The 25,507-nt window shown below is 39.5% G+C and overlaps 1 protein-coding gene across 6 annotated transcripts; it reads left to right on the plus strand.

Annotated features, from left to right (window-relative positions):
• Nucleotides 1–416: 416 nt before the first annotated feature.
• TAF12 (TATA-box binding protein associated factor 12) lies at nt 417–24,335 on the plus strand. 6 transcript variants are annotated; one of them, XM_061391038.1, is made up of 8 exons: nt 417–545; nt 1,235–1,419; nt 12,040–12,123; nt 12,810–13,061; nt 14,932–15,009; nt 19,029–19,143; nt 22,529–22,617; nt 24,110–24,335. In XM_061391038.1, exons 3-8 carry the CDS (start codon nt 12,052–12,054, stop codon nt 24,143–24,145), a joined length of 642 nt encoding a protein of 213 aa, XP_061247022.1. In that variant the 5' UTR covers nt 417–545; nt 1,235–1,419; nt 12,040–12,051; the 3' UTR covers nt 24,146–24,335. The 6 variants fall into 6 exon arrangements, with proteins under 6 accessions (XP_061247022.1, XP_061247014.1, XP_061247030.1 ...); XM_061391030.1 differs by lacking the exon at nt 1,235–1,419 and having other exon boundaries at nt 417–614; XM_061391046.1 differs by lacking the exon at nt 1,235–1,419.
• The last annotated feature ends 1,172 nt before the right edge of the window (nt 24,336–25,507 follow it).

Below are 25,507 nucleotides of genomic sequence, written 5' to 3' on the forward strand. Positions count from 1 at the left end.
CCATGGACTGAAGCACGCCAGGCCTCCCTGTCCATCACCAACTCCCGGAGTTTACTCAAACTCCTGTCCATTGAGTCGGTGATGGCATCCAACCATCTTATGCTCTGTCATCCCCTTCTCCTCCCGCCTGCAATTACTGTCCTCACAGCACGACAAAGATACCAACCAAAAATGCCGACCTCTACCGGTCTTGCTAGCAATATATACAACAAGCTATTTTGGTGAGAAACAACAAGGTCAGGGTTAGTAACGCCGGGATAGAAGGCGCAGAGCTAGCTCACACTACCAGTCAGTCACAAGCAGGAAAAACCCCAACTGCCAAAACCGAGCTACCCGGCAAGATCACCACCACGTGTCTGAAGGCAGTCCGCGCCTGCGCAACCAGGCGCGCGCCCGCCGGCCGGAAGAGCCGCGCGTTTCCGGGTTGGAGGCGGGGAGCGGTGCCGGAAGTACTCGGGGAGGGCCGAGCAGTCGGACAGGCTGCTGAGACGAACGCTTCACTGGGGCAGTCTCCGCATATCATGGGGAGATAGACGCTGCTGCCTGTGAGTCTTGGGCCCTGGCAGTTGAGGAAGAAGAGTGGGAGGAAGGAGTCAGGACCCAGACCCACAGTGGTCAGTATTTGAAGAGCCAGGTTGTGGAGGAGACGGGGCTGTGTGAGGAATCAGGCTTTTGGGACGGGACCGAGGGGCTCGGGGCTCGGAGAAGATACGGCTGTGGGGACCTGGGCTCCAGACAGGACATAGGGAAAGGGGACGGATGTGAGTTATCCGGCATCTGAGGGAAAGCGGGCTGAGAGGGCCAGACAGGATTGTGAGGACCCACGCTCTTAAGAGGAGAGGGTCGGAAGAGAACGGGGCGTGAAGACACGGTCTCCTAAGAGGTAAAAGCCGAGCTGTAAGGACGGGCTGCTAAGCGATAGAAGCAGGACAGTGAAGACCCATGCTTCTGAGGAAGGATTCAGAAACGGGGCAGCGAAGACTTCGGTTCCTGAGAGGCAGGAGCAGTAAGAGGACACGGGTTTGGGAAGAACAGGAGCGGTCAGTGAAGACGGACTTCTCTGGGGACGGGGTCGGGGCTCGGAGATTCCGAAGTATCTGAGGGCACAGGGCTGTAAGGACCCGAACTCCTAAAAGCGAAGAGGATAAGAGGCCGTGGCTGTGAGGAAATGAGCCTCTTAGTAAAAGGGAGAGAGTTCGGAAAAGATACAGGGATCCACTTTTTCTCCTCCTAGTCTCTGAACCGAGAGTGGTAAAGGATGTATTCAGGGGAAGACAACGACTCCTTCGCGCTGCCTGCTTGACCTTTTGGCAGGCTTGTCTTGTGTCGGATGCAATCTAGGAAGCCCACTTGCAAGCATCTTTTTCAGCTTCGTTCTGGTAAAGCACCTGGTGTAAAGTTGAAGCAGTTATATTCTTAGTAAGTGCTTTAAATCCCATTCTACTCAACTGAGCGCAGATCTCTGCATCTCAAAAAATGATGGTGGAGATGAAAGGACCAGAAAAGATAATCTTTTTTTAAACTCATATTTTACATATAAGGAAGCTAAAATCCAAAGAAGATAAAAATTACAGTGAGGCCACGACTGATTAGATCATGATTTTGATACAGTACCCTGCTCTGCATGGCAGGTAGGAGATGCTTATGGTTAATATTCCTTGAAAATATATTTTTAGAATCTTTGCTCTAACTTCAAACTCAAGAGGGAAGTTTTTACAGATTCTAGTATTTTATTTTGAGTCTTCTTACTGTATTGACATTGATAAAATGAGTGTCACTTACATGTTAGGAAACCTTTAAATGAAGCCCCTTCCCCCTCAAAAATATAGTAAGTCATTTAGAAAGTCAGGGATAAGTAAACTGTGTCCTTTATTTTTAACATATTTAGTGAAGATGGCTGCTTTTAGATAAGGATGGTGGGGATACTAGAACCAGTTACTTTCATTCTTCAGTAATACCTTTTGCTGAAACAGAGTAAGGTTACAGTCCCACAAGTTAAATATTGTTAATTCCATTGTACAGATATATGAAATCAGTGAAGTGCCTCGCCTGAAATCATTTGCTACTAAGTGACCCAGCCCCAGTCAAATCCAGTTATGTGTTTGACTAATATATTTTTCTGTTTTTCTGAATGGATTCCTCACCATGTCTCAGTTTGCTCTTCAGCAAAATGGAATAGGTATACAAAGCCTAGCATTGAATAAAAGCTCTCCCTCCTCCTCCTCCAGACTTCTCTTAATATCAAGTACTGTAACTTATTAGGGTATTAAAGCAGTGTGCTTTTGAGGGGAACTAAATTCCTGTATTTTAAAGAAGCACAGATATTCAAGATAGAAAAATGGGACCTGTATAGAACTTTCCTCACAGTGGAGTAAGACATATTAGTTTTAAATTTAGGAAGCTAAGAAAGACCAATGAGAAGAACAAGGACTTAAATGGAGTAACTTTACAGTTATTGTAATATGAATTAGATGTTTGAGGAAACTGGAATAACTTAGTTCCCAGTGGGTTTGCCTATACTGTTTTCAAATGCCTATACTGAATGCAAGTGATCAAAACTTACACCAAATTATGAGGTAAAGCGTGACCATACTGCCATTTCAAAATACCTGATGATTTAATTCATGATAGTTTACTCCGGAGTTATCATTCTCATCTACGTTTGCAAATCGTATTACTTATTTCACTCATTTGTGGCTCTAGCATTGATTGAGTTATTAGAATAGGATTTCGAAGTAAGTATCTGATCAGAAAATCATTGTGTTAGAGCAGATATGAACATAGAACATATTACTTTTGACCCAAAGTACTTGAGAGGCAGCACATCGACAGTGTTTATAACCTGCTCTGTGAAACAAGTGTGTTGAAGACAAACGTTTATATCTATACACATGGACTTAATTTTAAACCTTATACTAATTTTTAGAGCTGGAGGAGACTTTAGATTTTGCCTGGTCCTTTTCTAATTATAGGAGTAGAAACTAGGCAAAGGCAGCTCACATAACTCTGGCAGAACTGTGGTGGCACCTAGCCCGACTGACTTGCATCTTCCCTGTGTCACAGTGCCTTTCATCAGCCTCCTGCTGACCATTTGCCACAACTTCTTTTTAATCCACTTTTCTTTTTTAAATGTCTGAAGTAATGAGAATAATTATAGGATGCCACTAATACATAGCAGGATGGGTGAAACATTTTAGGCTTAATATACTGACTTTTATAATGAAAATTTAAAAGAGGAAAGCATATATAGTACACTAGCAAACATTTAAAATGGTACTTAGCAGTGCCACACATTCTTCTAAGTGCTTTAGAGCACATAACTCAGTGAATGGTCACAGCAATCCCATGGGGTATACCTTATGATTAACTCCATTTTCTAGATGAGGAAATTGAGACATAAAGAGATTAGGTAACTTGCTCAAGGACATAAAGCTAATAAGTGGCAGAGTAGGTGCTTGAACCCAGAAACTGCTACCAGAGTCCATCCCTTGACTGCTGTACTGTACTGCTTTTCTGCTAATTCAAAATTGCCTTAAAAAAAAAAAAATTCCTGAACAGTATCAAACTAGTCAAAAAACAAGTAGAAAAAAATCCCACATTTCTGTTGCCCTCAAATCTCACAGACTGCAGTACAATGGATTATTTGTGGTTTATTTAGGCTGGAAACCGTGAGCTTGTTTAGATGCATCTAGAAACCAGTGAGAGGAGAAACAGCCAGGGAGAAAACTCAAATCATTAAGTCATGTACCACAGTGATAAGGCTTTTATGCCATCAGGCTGGTAGCCCCTTTCAGTTTGGGGGTTTTTTGTTTGTTTGGATCTTAGTTCTCTGACCAGGGATTAAACCTGTGTTCCCTGCAGTGGAAGCATAGAGTTCTAATCACTGGACTGCCAAGGAATTCCCTACCTAGTATTTGTTTAAATAATAAATTCCTAAACATTTCAGAGGTAATAGGATTTTAAAGGCAATCCAGGCACATGATTTCCACATAGTAGGGGCTAGTAACATTTTGCTAGTATAATTGTTCTCTCAAACTGTCCTGCAGTTAATAGCTCTGTTTTTAATCCATAGTACATTCCTACCTCTTGGCATGCTAAGAAAATGAGTTACAGATTTGAGTAGCCCAAAAACAACCATAGTACATTACATAATGGAATTCAGGTTATTTACGGTCACTTCATTCCATTGTGCTTGACCAGCGTCATCTACAGTTGAGCTAATGAAAGTTGTCATTAAACAGATAATTTGGACCATTTTGATCACATCGTGATTTTTTGAAATTTTATTTTAAAATTTACACACAGTAAAATTCACTTTTCAGGTTACAGTTCTGTGAGTTAAAACAAGTGTGTACTGTCATGTAAGCACCATAACACTCAAGTTACGTAACAGGTCCAGCACCCTCCAGATTTCCTTCATGCTGCTCTTTTGTAGTAGACTTTCCCCAGTGTCATACCCCTGGCAATCACTGATCTGTTCTCCATCCATGTGAAGCTTTGCCTTTTCCAGATCCTTACAGGAAGTAGCCTTTGGAATCTTGCTTGTTTCATTTAGCTTAATGCACTGGAGATTATCCACGTTCCTTGTATTAGTAGTTCTTCCTTTCTGTTGCTAAATTGTATTCCATTGTATGGCTATACATAGTTCATTTATCCATTCTCCAGTTGAAAGATTGTTTTCAGTTTTTGGCAATTATGGATAATGTTGCTGTAAACATTCACATACTGAGTTTTGTGTGACTAAAAGTTTTCATTTGTCTAGGGTAAATAGCTAGCAGTGGGTTGCTGGGTCATATACTAAGTATACAATTGTATAATAAACTGCCAAACCACTTACCAAAGAGACTGTACCATGTTACAGTCACCCCATAAGTGTGTGAGGGTTTCAGTTGCTCCAAATCCTCTCTCAGTTCAGTTCAGTTCAGTCGCTCAGTCGTGTCCACTCTGCGACCCCATGAACTGTAGCACGCCAGGCCTCCCTGTCCATCACCAACTCCCGGAGTTCACTCAGACTCATGTCCATCGAGTCAATGATGCCTCTCTAGCACTTGTCTATTTTTAATTTTAATTATTTTAGTAGATGCTTGCTACTGCTGCTGCTGCTGCTAAGTCACTTCAGTTGTGTCCAACTCTGTGCAACCCCATAGATGGCAGCCCACCAGGCTCCTGTGTCCCCGGGATTCTCCAGCCAAGAATACTGGAGTGGGTTGCCATTTCCTACTCCAAGGAGGTGCTTTCTGTTATCTCATAGTGGCTTTGGAGCTTCCCAGGTGGTGCAGTGGTAAAGAATCCACCTGCCAATACAGGAGACATAAGAAACACAGATTCGATCCCTGGGTTGGGAAGATCCCCTAGAGTAGGAAATGGCCACCCACTCCAGTTTTCTTGCCTGGCAAATTCCATGGCCTATATAATCCACGGGGTCGCAAGGAGTTGGACATGACTGAGCACATAGTGGCTTTATTTTGCATTTCCGTAATGAGTGATGATACTGAGTATTTTGTCATGTGTTTGTTTGCCATCTGCTTGTCTTTGGTGAAGGATCTATTCAGATCTTTTGCCCATTTTTTAATTGAGTTGTTTTCTTATTGGATCTTGAGAGTCCTTTGTATATCCTGGATACAAATTGTTTGCAGATACATGATTTGTAAATATCTTCTCTTAGTCTGAAACTTGTCTTTATTTTCATTTGCAGAGCAGAAGTTTTACATTGTGATTAAGCCCATTTATCAATTTTTTCTTTTGTGGATTGTGCTTTTGGTGTTGTGTCTAAGAACTCTGCTTGACCCAAAGTTAGGGAGATTTTTCTCCTATGTTTTCTAGAAGTTTTATAGTTTTACATTTTTACTTTTAAGTCTATGATCAGTTTTGAATGTATTTTGTATAAGGTATGAGATAAAGGTCAAGATTTATTTATGTTGCTAATGCTGTATTTTTTGTTAGGTTTTAAAAACAGGGGTCAATATTACCTATTTCTTCAGAGGAAACAAACCAAACAGTAGTTTATTTTAATTTTTTACAGGTTACGTATGCACATATTACATTTAGGGTATATAATGAAAGATAAGTCTCACACCTTGGTTCCATGGCCACCCAGATACTACCATCCCTATCCCCCTCAAGACAACCATCGCTATCAGTTTCTTAAGTATCTTTCCAGGAGTAATTTATACATTTATAATTATGTGTCTTTTTAAACAAGTGATAACAAATTATCCTCACTGTTCTGTACCTTGCATTTTCAATGTACAGTGTATCTTGCAGGTCATTTCATGAACTTCCTTGCTTTTTAGAAACCAGTTTATTGAGACAGTCACATATTATACAGTTCACCAATTTAAAGTATACAATTCAGGGACTTCCCTGGTGGTCCAGTGGCTAAGACTCCATGTTCCCAATGCAGGGGGTGGGAGTTCAACAACTGGTTGGGAAACTAAGATTCCACATGCCATGGGGCACAGCCAAAAAAAGAAAAGGTATACACTTCAGCATTTGGTTTCTTTGTTTATTTGGTTGTACCCAGTCTTAGTTGTAGCACGGGGATCTTTGATCTTCATTGTGGCATTCAAGATCTTTAGTTGAGGCAGGGGGGATCTTTTTTTTTAAGTTGTGACATGTGGAATCTAGTTCCCTGAGCAGGGATTGAACCTGAGCCCTGGAGTCTTAGCTACTAGAGCACCAGGGAAGTCCCTAGTCCAGAGTTTTATGGTACATAGAGGGCTGTGCAGCCATCACCACAATTTACTCTAGATTATTTTTGTCACTCCTAAAAGAAACTGCATAAACATTAGAAGTCAGTCGCTGTCCGTCTCCCCACTCCTCAGCTCTAGCAACCACTACAGTATAGATTGGTCTATTTTGGACATTTCATATAAATGGAATCATACAATATATAATCTTTTGTGACTGGTTTCTTTCACTTAGATCATATTTTCATGTCTCATTTTTTTTCCAGTGTATTCCATTATATAGTTATATTCTAGTGTATTTAACTATCACTTTGATAGACATTTAGGTTGAAATGGCTTGTATGTATAGTATTCTATTCACATACAAGTTCAGCTGTAATATAAATTGCTAAAAATAGAACCATGGGATCAAAACAATATACACTTTTCTTATTTTGATAGATATGGCCAAATAGCTCTTTATAGAGACTTCTAACTTTCATTCCTCCCACTCCAGCAACTTATGAAATGATTATTTCTCCATAAAATTTTCAAACACAGTATGTATACTAAAGTATGTATATAAGCCCTGGGATTTCTTTGGAAGGAATGATGCTAAAGCTGAAACTCCAGTACCTTGGCCACCTCATGCAAAGAGTTGATTCATTGGAAAAGACCCTGATGCTGGGAGGGATTGGGGGCAGGAGGAGAAGGGGATGACAGAGGATGAGATGGCTGGATGGCATCACTGACTCGATGGACGTGAGTCTGAGTGAACTCCGGGAGTTGGTGATGGACAGGGAGGCCTGGCGTGCTGTGATTCATGGGGTCGCAAAGAGTCGGACACGACTGAGCGACTGATCTGATCTGATGTATACTAAAACGTTATCATCATTGCCAAATGGCAAATAAATAGTACCCTGTAGTTTTAATTTGTATTTTTATTATAAATGAGAATAAGGATCATTTCATTGTTTTAAGAACCATTTGAATTTCTCTTGTACTGTCATGTTTCTTCATAGTATTTATTTTGGGTAGTTAGTTCTTACTGATTTGCAGTTATTTTTTATATATAAAAGAAATTAGTTCTTTGATACATCTTGCATGTATTTTTGCTAGTTTGTCTTTTGTCCTTTAACTTCATTTGTTATACTTGTTGCCATGCAGACATTTTTATTTTTGTGTAGTTGAACATATTAGTCTCTTTTATGGCTCCTGAGCTGTAGCTCCTGAGCTTTCATTTCTTTAAAAGGATATTATTTACTCTTGAGAATATTGTTTTTCCAATTTTTAAAAATTGAGATAACTTAGATTTGTATAACATTATAAAAGATAATACAGAGCACCCTTTGCACCACCAGTTTTCTCTACTGATAACATTTTGCAAAACTGTTGAGTAATATGACAATCAGGATGTCAACATTGATACAACCAAACAATCTTATTCAGATTTCCCCAGTTTTACCTGTACTTGTTTGCTTATATGTATATATGTACTAAATGCTACACAATTTCATCACTTTTTATAGGTTAATTTATCCATCATCACTATCAAGATATTGAACAGTTCCATCACAAGGGCTCTTCGTTGCCCCTTTATAACCACATCTCCCTCCCTCCCACGCAGTCCCTGACAACCTCACTAATCTGTCCTCTGTTGGTAAAATTTTGTTATTTCAAAGATGTCATATAAATGGAATTATACAGTGTGTACTCTGAATTGGCTTTTGCTCAGCATAATTCTCTGGAAGTTCAGCCAAGTTGTGCATATCAGTAGTTCATTCCTTTTTCTCACCGAGTAGTAGTCCATGGTATGGATATACCCCAGTTTGTTTAATGATTCCCCTATTAAAGGACATCTGAATTGATTGCAGTTTTTGATTATTGCATGTAAGTCTACTATGAGCATTCATGTACAGGTTTTGGTGTAAACGTAAGTTTTCCTTTCTCTAGGATAAATGCCTAGGATTGCAGTTGCTGGGTCATATAGTAGTTGTGTGGTTTTTTGTTTTTGTTTTTCCACATTCACTTTGTTGAGGTATAATTTGCATTCAATAAAATGTATACCTTGTAAGCATATAGTTCTGTGAGTTTTGATAAATGTAGCAGCTGTGTAAGCATTCCCCGAACTTCAGATATAGAAGGTTTACATCACCTCGAAAACTTCCACCCTGCCCTGCTGCAGTCAGTCTCGGCCTCATCTATCATTAGAGACTTGTGTTTAGATCATTAGATATTAAAATTTCACATAAATGGGATCATAGTATGTATTATTTTGAGACCGACTTTTTTTTCCACCAAAATATTTTGATTCATTCCTGTTGTTTCCTGTGTTAGTGATTTTTTTCTTTTTCCATTTTTAAATAAACTCTTAGAGCAGTTTTATTTATTTATCTAGGAGGTCCTACCAGGATAGCAATTTTAGATTTATAGAAAAATTGAGAATATAGTACAGAGCTCCCATATACCCTGTACCCAGTTACTATAATAATGCACTTCATTATTAATATCTTACATTAGTATTGTATATTCATTACAACTAATCAACCAATTTTGATATATCTTTATTAGCTGAAGTCCATGGTTTATTCAGTTCTTAGTTTTTCCACTTAGTCTTCTTGTCTGTTTAGGCTCCTCTGTGACAGTATATATTTAGATTTTTAAGAAATTGTTTTACAGAATTGCTATGCCTTTTATACTCCCACTAGCACTATGTGAGTGATCCAGTTTCTCTGCATCCTCATTAGCACTTGGGGTCACTATTTTTTATTTTAGTCATTCTGATAATTGTGTAGTTATATCTCATTATAGTTTTAATTTGCCTTTCTTTAATGACTAATGTTGTTGATTGAATGACTTTCAGTTTGCTTGTTTGCTCTCTGCTTATCCTCCTTGGTGTAATGTCTGGTGTGACTTTTGTCCATTTTCCAGTTGAATTACTTTTTTTTAATCTATTGAGTTTTGAGAGTTTATTTAATGCATTCTAGATACTAGTCTTTTGTTGGATCTATAGTTTTTAAATATTTTCTCCTAGTCTGTAGCTTGTCTTTCCATCTTTTCTACATGAGCTTTCACCGAGGAAACTTTCAATATTTGATGAGGGCCAATTTATCAGTTTCCCCTTTTATTGATCATGCTTTTGGTGTCATGTCTGAGAATGCTTTGCCTAGCTAGAGCCCAAAAATTTTCTTCTTTTTTTTTTTTTTAAATTTTGTAGTTATACATTTTACATATATGTGATCCACTTTGAGTTAATTTTTGTATAAAAGGTAAATTTTAGGTTTCAGAACATTCTTTAAAGATATTCTGTATTTTATCTGTGACTTGATATTTAAAATTTAAATATCTGATCAATCTGGAATGGAGGAGCATATGAAAGGGAAAATGTATAACACCCCCCAGTGCAAATTGATCAACTATTTAAATTTTAAATATGAAACTAGATGTTTTCCAGATATACTCAATCATACACCACCATTTATTCAATAATATGTCTTTTCTCTATTGATACATGCTATGAACATGAGTATGTAGCTTTGTGTGAGAACATAAGTTTTCTGTTTTCTGAGATAAATGCCTGGGAGTGTAATCTTTTACCTATTTGGGGGAGGGGTTGGTTTATTGTCCCTAATTGTGGCATAATTTAAAATGCATAGATCTTAAATATTCAGTGTGATGAGCTTGACAGGTGTATAAGCCCATGAAATGATCACCCACCCAGGTGTTCTGGTGCTTTAAATTCAACCAAATAAAGGAACGGTCTAGGAAACTCAGAGCAGTGCCAGTCTGGAAATGGGTGTCTGGTTATCATCTGCTTTGTTTGTTTTGTTTTAATGGAAGAAGTAGCTCACTGACCCAGAATTTTTTAAAGTTAGAAGTATCGTTTGTTTCTCAACAAAATCAGTGGGAACGGTAAATTTCAGTCTTGTCTTAGAAACTTTGATTTTTCTTACGTTACACAGATTCCACTTATTTCATTAAGGCTGTTTATTTTATTAGTAGCCATCAGAGCTATTCCTTAAGATTAATTCCTATATGATTATTCATATTTGGTACTGTGTAGATAGATATATTTTTTTTAATCTCCAGGTTCTTTTTTTTTAATATTTATTTATTGGCTGCACCAGTGCTTAGTTGTGGCACCTACAGTCTCATTCCCCAACCAGGGTTCAAACCCATGCCCCTTGCATTGGAGCATGGAATCTTAGCCACTGGACCACCAGGGAAGTCCCTATCTCCAAGTTCTTAATAGGGAAGTTTCCATTATTCAGAAATACACAAAAGTTCTTCCATTTACTTTGAGCAATACTCAGTGCTATTTGGGAAGTAAGTCTGCTGAATGTTGTGGGAATGTAATTTGAGGACAGAGTATGTTCATACTGATAATCTTCAATAAAGCTTTATCATAGAACTTGCTCCAGGAAAATAGTTTGTGTTTTATAACATTAGAAGAGTTATTACCATTTAACAACCTTTTCTTTTTCTGATTCTTTCTTTGGTAACATTTGTGAGTAGGGAGAAGGAAACATGGACCATGTGTTTTTTTAAAAAAGTAATCTTTATGTTATGCTACCCACCTCAGTCAACTCTTGGCCAACAAAGTTTCTCTTAATCATTTAACTAGTTGCTTTTATTAAGAGTAAACCAGCAGAAGATGATTTCTGCCATTAGAGAGTTAAACAGTTTGTTGGAGAGGAGCTTAGCAATAGGAGCAAGAGTAGAATAGATGAAGATACTCATTTAGGTTGCTGCTGCTGCTGCTAAATCACTTCAGTCATGTCCGATTCTGTGCGACCCCATAGACAGAAGCCCACCAGGCTCTCCCATCCCTGGGATTCTCCAGGCAAGAACACTGGAGTGAGTTGCCATTTCCTTCTCCAATGGATGAAAGTGAAAAATGAAAGTAAAGTTGCTCAGTTGTGTCCGACTCTTCGAGACCCCATGGACTGCAGCCTACCAGGCTCCTCCGTCCATGGGATTTTCCAGGCAAGAGTACTGGAGTGGGGTGCCATTGCCTTCTCCATTTAGGTTGTTAAGCTTTATCAAGTTCTGAAAACTTTGCCATGATTCTTGCAGGTTCAAATTCTGTAATTTTGGTCAATAAAGTGTTTCATATGCTGCTAGTTTATCCCTAATAGTAGAGCATTCATTTTTTGGAAGAGAGTCTTAATGTTACTATTGTTATCTTTAATTAATTTAAAAAGTTACATATGAAAGAGATGGAGATATTTTTCTGGGTGCACAGTAGGAATAAGGAGATGTTTCTCTGCATCCAGTTTGCCTGCATCCTGGTCTTTGAAGACATGCAGGCCATGCAACTGAAATGGTTCTGTGACAAGGGTGGTGCTTGACGCCAGTTATTCATTTACAGGTAGCTTTTGAAATGGCTGCCTCTCATTTCACCGGGCTCACAGCCGTTGCTGATGTAATTAAAGATCTAGACACTCAGATAGCTGTAAGTAAGCTCCTTGAGGTCACTGTGGGCAGAACTTCTTGAATGTGCTTCTGATCTTGACACCAAAGCTGAGGTCCACCGAGTCAACCTCATGGCTCTAAAATTTAGAAGTCTTGGCTATTCCAGGCTAGGGACTCTGCATGTATTTAAAGATTGCTAACACTCAGAGAAAATTTGCCCTTGATGACAGAGAAGAGCTTACTTTTAACAGTTGCTAAATTTATTATGTCTATCAGGCCCTGGCATAGATTTAAGCATGTTTGAAATGCTGAAATGAACTAATCTGTTTTTTGAAGTTTTGTGACTAGGTTTCAAGTATGTGATTGTGCCATGATTTATTTGAATTTAGCGTTATTTGATGTTCAAAAATAATGCATGTACTACTTAACCAAGTATTCTGTTTTTACAAAGTCTTCAAAAATGTCTTGCTCATTCTAGTTTATTTATGTACATAAGATTCCTCATTTCATTTAATTTCTTATTTCACTTGTGTGGACTATTTAGCTTTTCCGAAAGAGATGGTTTCTAAATATCAGGTGAGAGCAGTGAACATTCTTCATTCCATTTTGAATGTGCGGGTGTCAGATGAAGACCCTTCAAAGTCCAACAGACCTCATAGAATTTTACTTTTAAAACTCATCCTTTATTACATGTCTTTCCTGAATTAATTCTTTTTTCTTCTACAGTTGATTGGCCTTGGTCCTCATAGCTCCAAAAAGAAACAAGATCTCGATAAGCTCTATGAGCTAAAGTCCAAAGCAAGACAGATTATGAACCAGTTTGGTCCCTCAGCCCTAATCAACCTGTCCAATTTCTCATCAATAAAACCGGAACCAGCGAGCACCCCTCCACAAGGCTCCATGGCCAATAGCACTGCAGTGGTGAAGGTCCCAGGCACTCCTGGGACGGGAGGGCGTCTCAGCCCTGAAAACAATCAGGTATCATCATCTTTTTGTTCTCTGTGGGCACTTCTTATCTGTTCTTTAAAGCAGTGATACTTTGAGAGATGTCCAACTCAGATGCTGCCTCTTCCTCTCAGACTTATTAAGTTCTTTATCAGTATATCATGTACATTTATCAATTTTTACTTTGTAGAATATATGTGTGTATACATATATATGTGTGTGTGTGTGTATATATACATGCATGCATTAATACAATACCTTGCCTATGATAGGTTTTTATATATTTATATATAAATATATGCTATATAATTGTTAAGCAAAATAAAATAGGTAAATAATTAATGGCTTCATTATTCATTATTCTTGTAATAAAAGTACCCTTGCTTCCAGTCTTTTCTCCTTCTAGTTCATCTAGCTGCTACCATTATTCATTTTCTGCAATGATTCTATAATCTGACCCCCTCTTTTTACCCATGATCCTGATTCTGTCCTCCAGAGCCATAAAAAATAAGTATAATCTCTGACTTGGGCCTTGTAGGCTGAGTAGAACAGGATGAGGAGACAATAGTTCAAGAGAATGAGGGAGGAACTAGCAACAGTGAATGGGAAGGGTTATGCAGATAGTCAGGAGATTGATTACCATACTGAGTGTGGAGTTGGAGAAGAACAGGAATTAAAATTGTATAGGTGGGATTCTAACAGAACATACTGGGCCTATGTTAGTTTCCATTGGAACTTTTAGTCAATAAACAATCTTTGCAAATATTCAATGAGGCATTAAAATAACATAATAAAGTATCTTAGGGGGATTAACTTGACGGGACAAGAAAGGTAAGAAAGTGGGCAGACTGAGAGGAAGTCTGAGACTCTTATAGTAAGTCACAATATGTGGTAAAGAATTAAGCAATAATGGTAGAATGGATAGATCTGAGACATTATTAACAAATATTTATTTTTAAAATTGTATTCTTTTTTCCCATTTCCAATGTTATACAGGCTTTTTGTGAAATTTTAGAAAAAGAGTAAATAGTCCGTAATTCTATGACCACCCCAAAGTAACTGTGGTAAACATTTTAGTGTGTGTCTTTTGATTCTTCTTTAGTGGCATGTACATGTTATATAATTTTTCCTTTATGAAAGAGGGGATCATAGTTGTACTGCTGCTGCTAAGTCACTTCAATCGTGTCCGACTCTGTGCGACCCCGTAAGCAGCCCACCAGGCTTCCCCATCCCTGGGATTCTCCAGGCAAGAACACTGGAGTGGGTTGCCATTTCCTTCTCCAATGCATGAAAGTGAAAAGTGAAAATGAAGTCACTCAATCGTGTCTGACTCTTAGCGATCCCATGGACTGCAGCCTACCAGGCTCCTCTGTCCATGGGGTTTTCCAAGCAAGAGTACTGGAGTGGGGTGCCATTGCCTTCTCCGATAGTTGTACATACTTATACAAATATTCAGTTAAACAGAGAGGAACACATGTTCCCAGCCATTGAGGAGCTTTTAGGCTATTAAGTCAGAAAACAAGGAAAGAAACCCAATGATGGAAGGGCACACAGGGTACGACAGAGGCCGAAGGAGGAGGTGGTTGCTTTTACCTGGGTAGCCTAGGAGAGCACAGAGAGGAGGCTCTGTGAGCTGGGCAGGTGGGAAGCTATACAAAGGCAGCAGAGGAGCTATACAACTTGTGATGGTCAGAAAATTGGTAATTAATAGAGTTTCCTAAAACTGTTTGACAGATGTTGGCCTCTCCTCCATGCTGCTCTTTCTGCCTTTCCCTAGTCTATTCTTGACTCTAGAATATAGTCTTCCAGTAGTAGCTCCAGGTAGGCCAGACTGAGAGTTCTTTGGAAAGTAGAAATCAAACCCGGTAAATTGGCTGAAAACTGTTCTCCCAATTAACTTTAGGTATTGACCAAGAAGAAGTTACAGGACTTAGTAAGAGAAGTGGATCCTAATGAGCAATTGGATGAAGATGTGGAGGAGGTAAGGTGGGACTGGGTACTCCAGAGACTGTGTCCTTGAGAAGTCGTACAGAATAGCTGTTAACAGCACAGACTAGAGGCAGACATATCTGAATTTGAGACTTGGCTCTGTGGGTGTGTTAGTGAAGCTTTGTGAAACTCAGCTTCCTCCTGTGTTGGTAAGGTATGACAGTATTTATCTACAGGGTTATTCAGGGTTTTTGTGAGGGTCCGGTAGAATAACTTACACAAATCACCTTAGAGAATGTTTAGCACTTATACCTAACACTGCTATTTTTGCCTATCAAAAAGGGTGTAGTCTGCTGCTCATAGGCAGTCACTTTCAACAGTTTAAATTGTTTCTTCTATTTCTTTCCTTTTTTAATTAATTAAATTTTTTTTTTTTGGCCACACTGTTGGGGCCTGTGGGATTTTAGTTCCCTGACCAGGGATTGAACCCATGCCCCCTGCATTGGAAGTGCTGAGCCTTAACCACTGGACCATCAGGGAAGTCCCCATTCCACTGAATTTCTGAGTAATATACTTAAACAGATATTCTTTGATTCATTAATTTTCTAATAGTTGTAAACTTACTGTTATGGTAGACAAGAATTTGTTAAACCACTCACATACGTGCCATACAGACTTTCCTTTCTCTCATTTTTCCAGTATCGTTTTGTCACAATTTTTACATAGCCCAGAAATCAGTATTTACATTATTCTGGCTATTTAATTGTTTACTCATCACCAGTGAGCCAAGGCATGCCTATGACTACCTTTCCTTTTTGGTATAACTTATCTTCTTGAAGTAGATAATTGACCCTTTTTAGTTACTTAGTTTTCTTTGTGCCTTTTTTATTCAGCTTCCACTATTAGCTATCTTATACCCCATCAACATTATTTTCCAAATGGAAAAATACTTAATTTGGGTTTTCTCCCTCTGGGAGAGACCTCCATCCTCTTCTAGTTTGATTTATTTTAATCCACTTACACAGATCCCTCCCCTTCCTTTTGCTCTTTTTCTGATGGATGTCTTGTCTCCTAAATCCCGCATCCTCTTACTTTTACTCCCTCATTTTGTTAGACTAGATTTTTTTTTTTGTTACTTCCTACGAAAGGCTAGGTGATAGGTAAAATGTTTGAAAATATCTGCAGTCTAACCTCACACTTAATTTTTAGTTTGGCTGAATTTAGAATTCTATTTGGAAATTATTTTTTTCCTGTTAGTGATGAAGGCATTGCTCCATTGTCTTCTGAAATCTAAGAAACCTTAGTCTGTTCTGGTCCGAGTTCTTTTAGGGTCCAAATTTCTTCCTGTTCTGAATTTTCATATGAGCCTTACATGTTATCTTTTTTCTTTTGTTGTGCTATGTTCTTACAGGCTTCTTTTAGACACTTGTGTGTCTCAATTCCAAGATGATATTGTTTGTTTTTTTCTTTTCTGAGGAATATGTAATGATAGAGAAAGGAAATGGCAGGTTGCAAAAACAGTATAATTCCACTGTTATTTTTATGTTTTTTTATCTGGAGAGAAAATATTTGTCCTCACTATGTGAGTTTGGTTTTTTAGATGCAGCTTTATTGAAATAAAATCCATGTAACACACAATTCATGCATTTGAAATATACATAGTTCATTAGTTTTTAGTATATTCACAGAATTGTACAGTTATCAACATAATCTTAGAACATTGTCATCACCCCTAAAAGGAGCAGTCACTTCATTTTCCCCCAATCCCCACAACCCTTGGCAGCCACTAAACTACTTTCTGTAGATTTGTTTATTTTGGACATTTCAAATAATTGGAATCATATAATAATTGGTCTTGTATGACTAGTATCTTTCACTTAACATAATGTTTTTTAAATTCATCCTGTTGTAACAGGTATCGATAATTCATTTCTTTTTATGACTGAATAATAATGATAGTACATTGTATGGGTATGCCACATTTTGTTTTTCCATTTATCAGTTGATGGACATTTGGATTATTTCCACTTTTTGGCTATTATCACTTATATTGCCATGAACATTCATGTACAGGTTTTTTGTTTTTTCTTCCCTTTCTTTTTTTGAAATCATGTACAATTTTTTCTGTGGGCATACGTTTTCATTTCTTTTACATATATACCTAAGACTGGAATTGATGAATCATATGGTAACTGTGTTTTTCCTTTGAGGAATTTCCTGTTTTTATAAAGTGTTCCATCCTTTGACATTTCCACCAGCTGTTATGAGGGTTCCATTTTTTTAATCTTAGTTTTTTGATAATTTCTTCTCTATTATTGTTCTTTCTTTCTGGAATGACAGTTGTCTGTGTAATAGTTCCATGGCTGTGAACAAGTTAGTCTCCATGAATCTTATCATCTTCCTCTAAAAAATTAGGGTAAAATCCATGCTCCATTTTTTTTTCACAGGGTTATTGTAACAGTAACAGTTGGATGTTGGATCTTCTACATTGATCCTCTTAGTTTTGGGTTTTTTAAAAAATCTTTTCTATTGTTCATTTCTTTGCAATTCTAAGTTTTGCTTGCTGGAGAAATTTTCCTCAGTTTATCTTCTAAATGTTAACTTTTTTTTTTTTAAATAAAAATTTTAATTTCCATGAACTTTTTCTTGTTGACTGTTTTTTTCCCCCTTAATCCATTCTGTTCTTATTTTATGATTGTTAGGATCTTCTTCTATTTTTCTCTCTGAAGATATTAATTATGTTGTTTGACATTTTCTTCTTTTCCCTGTATTGTCTGTTTCCTCTGGGTCCCCTAATCCCCCTTTGGTTTGTTTATTTTCTTTTTAGTGTTGGAGATTTTCTTCAGATGTCTAGTAATCCTGGTATGTGTGGGGAAGAGTCGCTTGGCTGCTTTTGAAGATGAGGATTGGAAGTCTGTTCTGTATATAGACATCTAACAGTTCTTCAGTTTTTAGTCCCATATCTGAGTCAAGTCTTCTTTGGTTAATGATAGCTCCAAATCCTGGATCTGGGAAATCAGTTCAGTTCTCATTGGTGTCCCCTCTACAGACATTTGTGTTATACCTTCTGTCTGCTAGGTCAGTTCCCACTTTCTTTGTTACCTCTTTTCCAAAATTTTGCTGTAAAAGTTTATTGGAATTTCTTGTCCATTAAGGTTTTCTCTCCTTTTCTTCTTGTCTTTGTGGGTTTATATGTCTTCCCCCCGACCCCCAACCCTTTTCTGGTTGTTTTATTGGGTTAGGAGAGAGGTCATTTTTGGAGCTGACTTACCATGTTTAATCATTTGAAATCTTTCTTTTAGATAGTTCCATAGGAAAGATAGCAATATATTAATGGTCCAGCAGAAAAAGTAATGTTTATAACTATGGTTGTAATTTTATTTTATTTTTTTTCCAGAGGAAGACATGAGGAAGGTATTCACTAATCAAAATTTCAGGTTTTCTTAATTGTAGATCTTTAACTTCAGAATTCTGATTTTGCTCTTTACATAGTCTACGAATAGTGGATAATGAAGTGGAAAGAATCCAGGATTTGGACTTAGAGCCTTGAGCTCGAATCCTGCTTCCACTGCTTAGTAGTTACATGGCTGTAAACAAGTTAGTCTCCATGAATCTTAGCATCCTCCTCTATAGAATTAGGATAAAATCTATGCCCCATTTTTTCCCCCCATGGGATTATTATAAGGACTCGGTGAGATAATGGAAATAAAAATGCTTAAGAGAATATGAAGGATTTAATGAGAAAATGAGGATTTAATGATTCACTTTTATGTTCCTCCCTAATTCAGAAGAAGATATAGAGGGGATAGGGCTTGGGCTGGTGGACTGCTGCTAGGTAGAAAGTACAGAAAATGCATCCTCAGAAAGGTGTGAATTTCTCTGAACCTGGTTAACGAGTGGGTATGTTTCTCTTGTCCTCACTCCTCCTTCTTACCTTCCCTCAAATGCTGATTCCAGGCCTTGTAATAGAAAGCCTGACTAGATATGTGATTCAAGCAAATACAGGTGTCTCAGCAACAGGAGCCTACCCTGCCATGCCATGGTTACTCTCCCCCACCGTTTTTCCCCCAGATGCTGCTGCAGATTGCTGATGATTTTATTGAGAGTGTGGTGACAGCTGCCTGCCAGCTTGCTCGGCATCGCAAGTCCAGCACCCTGGAGGTGAAAGATGTCCAGTTGCATCTAGGTATGCGGTCTCGTTTCTCCCTGAGGTATCCACACTGTTGCTCCTTCAGGAACCTTCCTGCCAGGATCAGACGTTAGAGCTCTGGGATTTATATATTCATTCAATAGTAACAATAAACAGGAAAGAGAAATTCATCCATGGTAGGGGAATGAGCCCTGCATTGAGTTTGCCACTGTCTAACTGTACTACCTTATCCTTTCCACTTACTTTCTCTTAAAGTCGATTTCATCATTCGTAAAATAGGGATCATAATATCCTCCTTACAGGGTCATTGGGGGATTATAGATAATGTTGTAAAGTGACTGGCACAAAATAATGAGCTCAGTAAATGTAACTATTAGATGTCCACCATTCATATAATGGTATTTTCCTTCCAGTTTTTAGTTTATTGATGTATTTTTCCCAAGAACATTTTATCCCTAATGTACATATAATTTTGCATTCTGCTTTTCTACTTAATAGACACTAAATTTGAGCCTGGATTTTTCTGGGAGACACTCATCTAACATTGGTAATCATAATCACTTGGAAATGAATAAGCCACCCCCATCCCCATCCCCTGCTGCATTGGTTGCAGTATGATCAAAAGGAAGGGAACAATCTGTGACTACAAAGTCAGGCCAAAAGAATGAGGCACTGTTATTAAGGGATTCAGTGCAGATCAGCCCTGACTGAAAGGCTTCCTTCTCGGTATTAGGGAGCTACTGCTCAGAAGGTGCTGGTACTGGGGGTGGAATAAATGATACACTTCTGGTTAACATTGCTGGTATTATTAGCAGAAGACTTTGCATCATACTTTTGCATCATACTTTGGCCACCTGATGCAAAGAACTGACTCATTGGAAAAGACCCTGATGCTGGGAAAGATTGAAGGCAGGAGGAGAAGGGGATGACAGAGGATGAGATGGTTGGATGACATCACCAACTCAATGGACATGAGTTTGAGCAAGCTCCAGGAGTTGATGATGGACAGGGAAGCCTGGCATGCTGCAGTCCGTGGGGTCGCAAAGAGTCAGACACGATTGAGTGACTGAACTGAACTGAATAGCAGAAGACAGATATTTCAGTTACCTATTATTGTATAATAAACATGGCAGAAATAGCATGACTTTTGTTAACTAGCCTCTGAAGACACACTGCATTGCATGTGCACGTGCTAAATCACTTCAGTTGTGTCCAGCTCTTTGTGACCCCATGGACTATAGCCCGCCAGGCTCCTCTGTCCATGGGATTCTCCAGGCATGAATACTGGAGTCGGTTGCCATTTCCTTCTCCAGGTGATCTTCCCGACCCAGGGATCAAACCAGCATCTCTTATATCTCCTGCATTAGCAGGCAGGTTCTTTACCACTAGTGCCACCTGGGAAGCTGAATTCTGTTCTATGAGGCAATCACAAAGACCTGACCAGGTTCAAGGGGAGGGATCACAGACTCCACTTCTGGATAGAAGACGTACTTTAAAACCACCGCAACACAAATGCATAGAGACCAAAAGTACAGTGGTGGTTACCAGAGGCTAGGAGGATGGAGCAATGGAAGTTATTGTTTAGTGTGTACAGAGTTTAGGTTTGGATGGATGAAAAGAGGTGGATAATGGTAGTGGTTGTGTGAATGTGCTTACTGCCACTGAGCCGTACACTTAAAAATGGTTAATTTTATGTGTATTTTATCATACCCTCCCCTAAAAAATCCCACACAGTTTCTATTACTTTCAGAGTTTAACATTCCTGTTTGTAAAAGTGTTTTGTATTTTGATTGTTGAAAATAAAATTGGAATGTCAGTTTCTTCATTAAGGGTAAGAAATAATTATCACAAACATGAATACTTGAAATTCTGTATGACCAGAATAGCTTTTTGTCAGGGGACCTAATGGAACCTGAATCATAAGGAAGATTGCTGGGAGGCATGGGATCAAAGCATGGGAAGTTAGGGAACCTGGTGTTGACCATCTAGGTCAGCTGCGCACACCTCCCCTCCTCCTAGCCCTACCAAGGATAAGTGCCAGTGGAGCTGTAAACCCTGATGGCTTGCTTTTGGGCAGGCTGGGATGGATACTGCCAGTGTTTGCTTCTCATCCAGCTATTTCCTATACTTGAATGGTTAAATAACCTCACCTTCTATTGACATGGTCTTCATTTCTTTATTTTTTTTCCATTAAATATATTTATCTGTAGAGTATACATTCATATTAATTCATTATCTTTAGTTTTAAATGAATCTAAATATTCAGGGTTACCAACTGATTAACTTAGGTATCTTCTAACTAGTTGTACTTGAATATATATTAAATATGTACTCCTTTTGAGTAGAGATTTATTCCCTAAATAATCTTATATGTGTGATTTCTTTACATTTGATCTACTTAAAGTGCAGTACACTTTTATTTGTGGATTGAGGGGTCCATGTAGCTATGCCAGTTTCTGACAAAGGAGAATAACCAAGAATACCAACTGATGTCTGCCCTCTGGTAACGTGGAGTAGCAGTCCTACAGGCACGGTCATGCAGTGGCAAAAGGACATGGAGCTGTGGCGTGGACATACCTGTTTCAGTATCTGTATTTCTGTGTGTTTATCTCAGGCTGTGGGATTGCAACATGCCACTGAGGGCTCTCTACTCCCTATCAGGTGGTTATTTCTGTTGTTATTCAGTCGCCAAATCCTGTGTAACTCTTTGCTTCCCTCTGGATTGCAGCACACCAGGCTTCCCTGTCCTCCACCATCTCCTGGAGTCTGCCTAATTTCATGTCCATTGAATCAGTGATGTCAACCAACCATCTCATCTTCTGTCGCCCTCTTCTCTTTCTGTCTTCAATCTTTCCCAGCATCAGGGTCTTTTCCGATGACTAGGCTCTTCGCCTCAGGTGGACAAAGTATTGGAGCTTCAGCATCAGTCCTTTCAATGAATATTTCTGTTGTTACTACTATATAAAAGGTCAAGAAACCAAGACCCAACATTATATTGCTCCACAGTGAAGCAGCAGAGCTAGGACCTGGCTCTTCACTCCAGATTGCTAAGAGTGCCTTTCTGTTCCTACTCCTCCTTTAGGTTTGAGAGGGGTTGCCTTGACCATAAGGGTAAGATGATTGAAGAAACAAGTAACTTTCCTGAAAAGCTACATAGAAAACCTTAGGGCTTCACACCCAAAATTTTGACTCATTTACCTCCTTTTTCCTTGCAAGAGGGTCAAACAGTGTCCTCTAAAACCTTTAAGGCACCATACGCAGTTACCTATTTGGATCCCATAGTGTCGCTCTTCAGAGTTACTATTTATTAGTACAGTGGATTGCCCAGGTTAGTCCTCCCTGACCCTTGTCTGAGAGTCACACTGCACCCAGGCACTCTCTTCCTGGTCCCCTTATCTCTGTGTGGGCTTCTTCCTTACAGAACGCCAGTGGAACATGTGGATCCCAGGGTTTGGCTCTGAAGAAATCCGACCCTACAAAAAAGCTTGCACCACAGAAGCTCACAAACAGGTGAGAAGCCTTCAGAGTCCCAAGGCTGCCACAGCTGATTCCTTGAGTTGTGTCTCAGAGAGAAGGCACACAGCTACCATCTGCAGCTGGGAAATGACTGCGGTGTCATTTCCCCCAAATGTCAGAGAGGGCAGGAGGCAGCAAAGCTCCATGGTACATCAGACATGTTTTTCCTTGGTACTTCGCTGTTCTCAGTGAGGTCTGTTTTTTCTCTCAACTCTGATGAGAGAAAAAATTGAGTGTCTGTGGTGTTGCTTAAAGTTGTTGATTCTAGGTTCTTCTAACATGGATGGAACTTCCGCCCACCACATCTCGTTAATGAAATCTTTCATTGTTGCTGATTTGAACATCATCTAGAACCCTCTGACTAAAGGGCAGTTTAAGGAAAGAAGTATGCTATACTTATGCCAGGAGGTAGCACCCAGGCTGCTCTGTCAGGCATTCTGGCCTCTGCCCCAGCTTAACCTTTGTTCTCTGTCCCTCTTACTGCAGAACTGAGGGGTCAGTAAGAGAATCTGTCTCCACTTCTGCTGGAGAACAAGCTGTCCCAGTCACTAGTCAGTCTCATAGCAATGTTGGCCTCCATTTGACAAATCTTAATTTAACTGGCTACTCTGATTTGAAAGTGGGCTCTTTGCAAGCTTTAGATGGCCACAGTTGGGCAGTTCTGACTGAGTGTACTTTGCTTTTCCATAGCTTAGGATCTCTGGATGGGTATGTTTACAAAGCTCACAAAGGAAGCTCTATAAGGAGACTGCTAATAGCCTAAGTGCAGTGTTGTTCAGAAGGGAGTCCCTCAAGGCGGTGGACAGTCAATTTGGTTCTGCTATCAAATTGTCCACTTTTAGCCCTATTTATTTATCAGTCAGCAAATATCATAATGTTAAAACAATCTCTTAGTCAAAAAGAGTGAGCAAAGCAAGTCATTAATTTGGCCAGTGGCTAGTAATAGGAAGATTTGAAACCCATGATCTGAATGTTGCCCTGATGGGTTATGGTGGAAATTATTAGAGTCAGTTTCCTCCATTGCAGGTCATCCAGTGTGAAATATCAGCTCCCTTTGTGTGTTGGCAACAGGCTCAAAACAGAGGCCTCTTCCCTATTTTCACCATCATCAGGAAAAGAGAATGGTGACGGGGAGTAAGCCTAGAAAACACATACTTTGATGGCCTGTCCCTTTAAATCCCCAAAAGGCAAGAAGTGTCAGCTTCTGCTTTTAACTTTTTTTTTTTTTTTGCCATCCTGCTAGCATAGGGCTCTTTGAGTCTTTCAGTCAATGAAATGGGTCTACTGGCCAATAGAAACATCTCTTAGGGCCCCGCAGACTGCACTTTAGTTAGAAGGAGTCTGCTGAGCTGCCCTGTGCCTGTAAGTTCCTGAGGACTCCAGCCTCAGGAGTGGTGTAGATCATGCTACCTGGTAACCACACATGGATTTCCTGGACAGTTCCTCACTCTAACCTGTGTCATTGCTTATTTCTCTCTCCTTTCAGAGAATGGCGTTGATCCGGAAAACAACCAAGAAATAACGCACGGAAAGCTCAGGGGATGGACAGCAATGTATTCGGAGATACTTGAGCTGAGACCTCAGCCATCTCATCCTTGGATTTTTTTTTTTTTTTAATGCTTTACAGAGAAGCATATATTTTTTATTAACAGTGCAGCAATATCTATAATGACTGAGAGGATCTGCCAAAAGAATAAAGCCTCCTACCCCAACTTCCAGTCCTTGTTCCCTGCCGTCTCAAAGAAGAGCAGTGTATCTTCCAGAGAAGATTTTATTTGTGGTTTATTATGTAAGTGATTGAATAGGGGACAAAGCATTATGGTCTTGTTTGGTGAGAGAGTATTAATATTAGCAGGATTTTTAGAGGTTTCTGTTCCCTTCTGCCTCCCCCTTCTCCCTGTACTTTGTAATGTCAGTGTTTATATGAATATGACTTTCATTTGCTTTTCCAGAATAAAGAAGTTATTAATCGAAAGAAACAGGGTACATGGCTTACAGCCTTTGAGATGCCAGAGAAGGATAAGCAAGGCTGAATGTGGGCCTCTAGTCAGCAGATGGCAGCACTATTATTCATTTGTATGATGGAGGAAAAAACCCAGGGGTTTTTCCATTATTTTTACTCCAAGGAAGACCTTACCATCAGCAGGACTTGCAGTCCAGTCTCTCTGCCATAACAATCAAGCAGGGTGACCTTTTCTTATCAGCCCTAAACTGAAGAGGCATCCTGATTTGGGGAAATTGTTTTTGATATGCTTTCTGGAACTTCTGGAGTTCATCCTTGATGCTGAGAAAAGATAGCAGGAGACTTGGGGGAAGGCCTTTCCGTGCAGGCTTCTGTCTGTTTGTAGTTGTGGAGATCCTAGTGTTTTCACCATCTCACAGAAGAAACCAGGTGCTTTGAGACGTCAGGGTCATGACCTCCAGTGGCACCTAGCATCATCCTGTTCTGTGCCTGGCAGAGACCTTTGTGGATCATGAAGTTTCCAGGAGCTTCAGGGAGCGTGGCTGCCCACCCAGGGGCCACCAGCACAGACACATCCCCCTTGCCCTGCTTTGGGTCTCTGCCTCCTGAGACTTGGTCTGTGGTGGGACCCTGCTTTTTACTCCCTCCCACCTTGAGTTTGGCCCCATGACCCCTGTCTTCACAGCTTATAGATCTCCTGAGTGAGCAGCTTAAAGTCTGTGCTGGATGTCACCGTTGCTTTTGGCTGAGGTCTCAACATAATAAACACCCAAAGAGGCAGCCAGCTTCTCGCCTTCCTCTGGCATCACCTGTCACTCAGTCATCACTCTTGTGGCCTCCCACCAGCCAGAGGATGTTGAAGGGTTGTGCTTTCTCCAGAACCTCCTGATGCTGCTGGGGGACACTCAAAGGATGTTCTGT

The sequence above is a fragment of the Bos javanicus genome, chromosome 2, assembly GCF_032452875.1.
Source record: "Bos javanicus breed banteng chromosome 2, ARS-OSU_banteng_1.0, whole genome shotgun sequence".
NCBI lineage: Eukaryota > Metazoa > Chordata > Mammalia > Artiodactyla > Bovidae > Bos > Bos javanicus.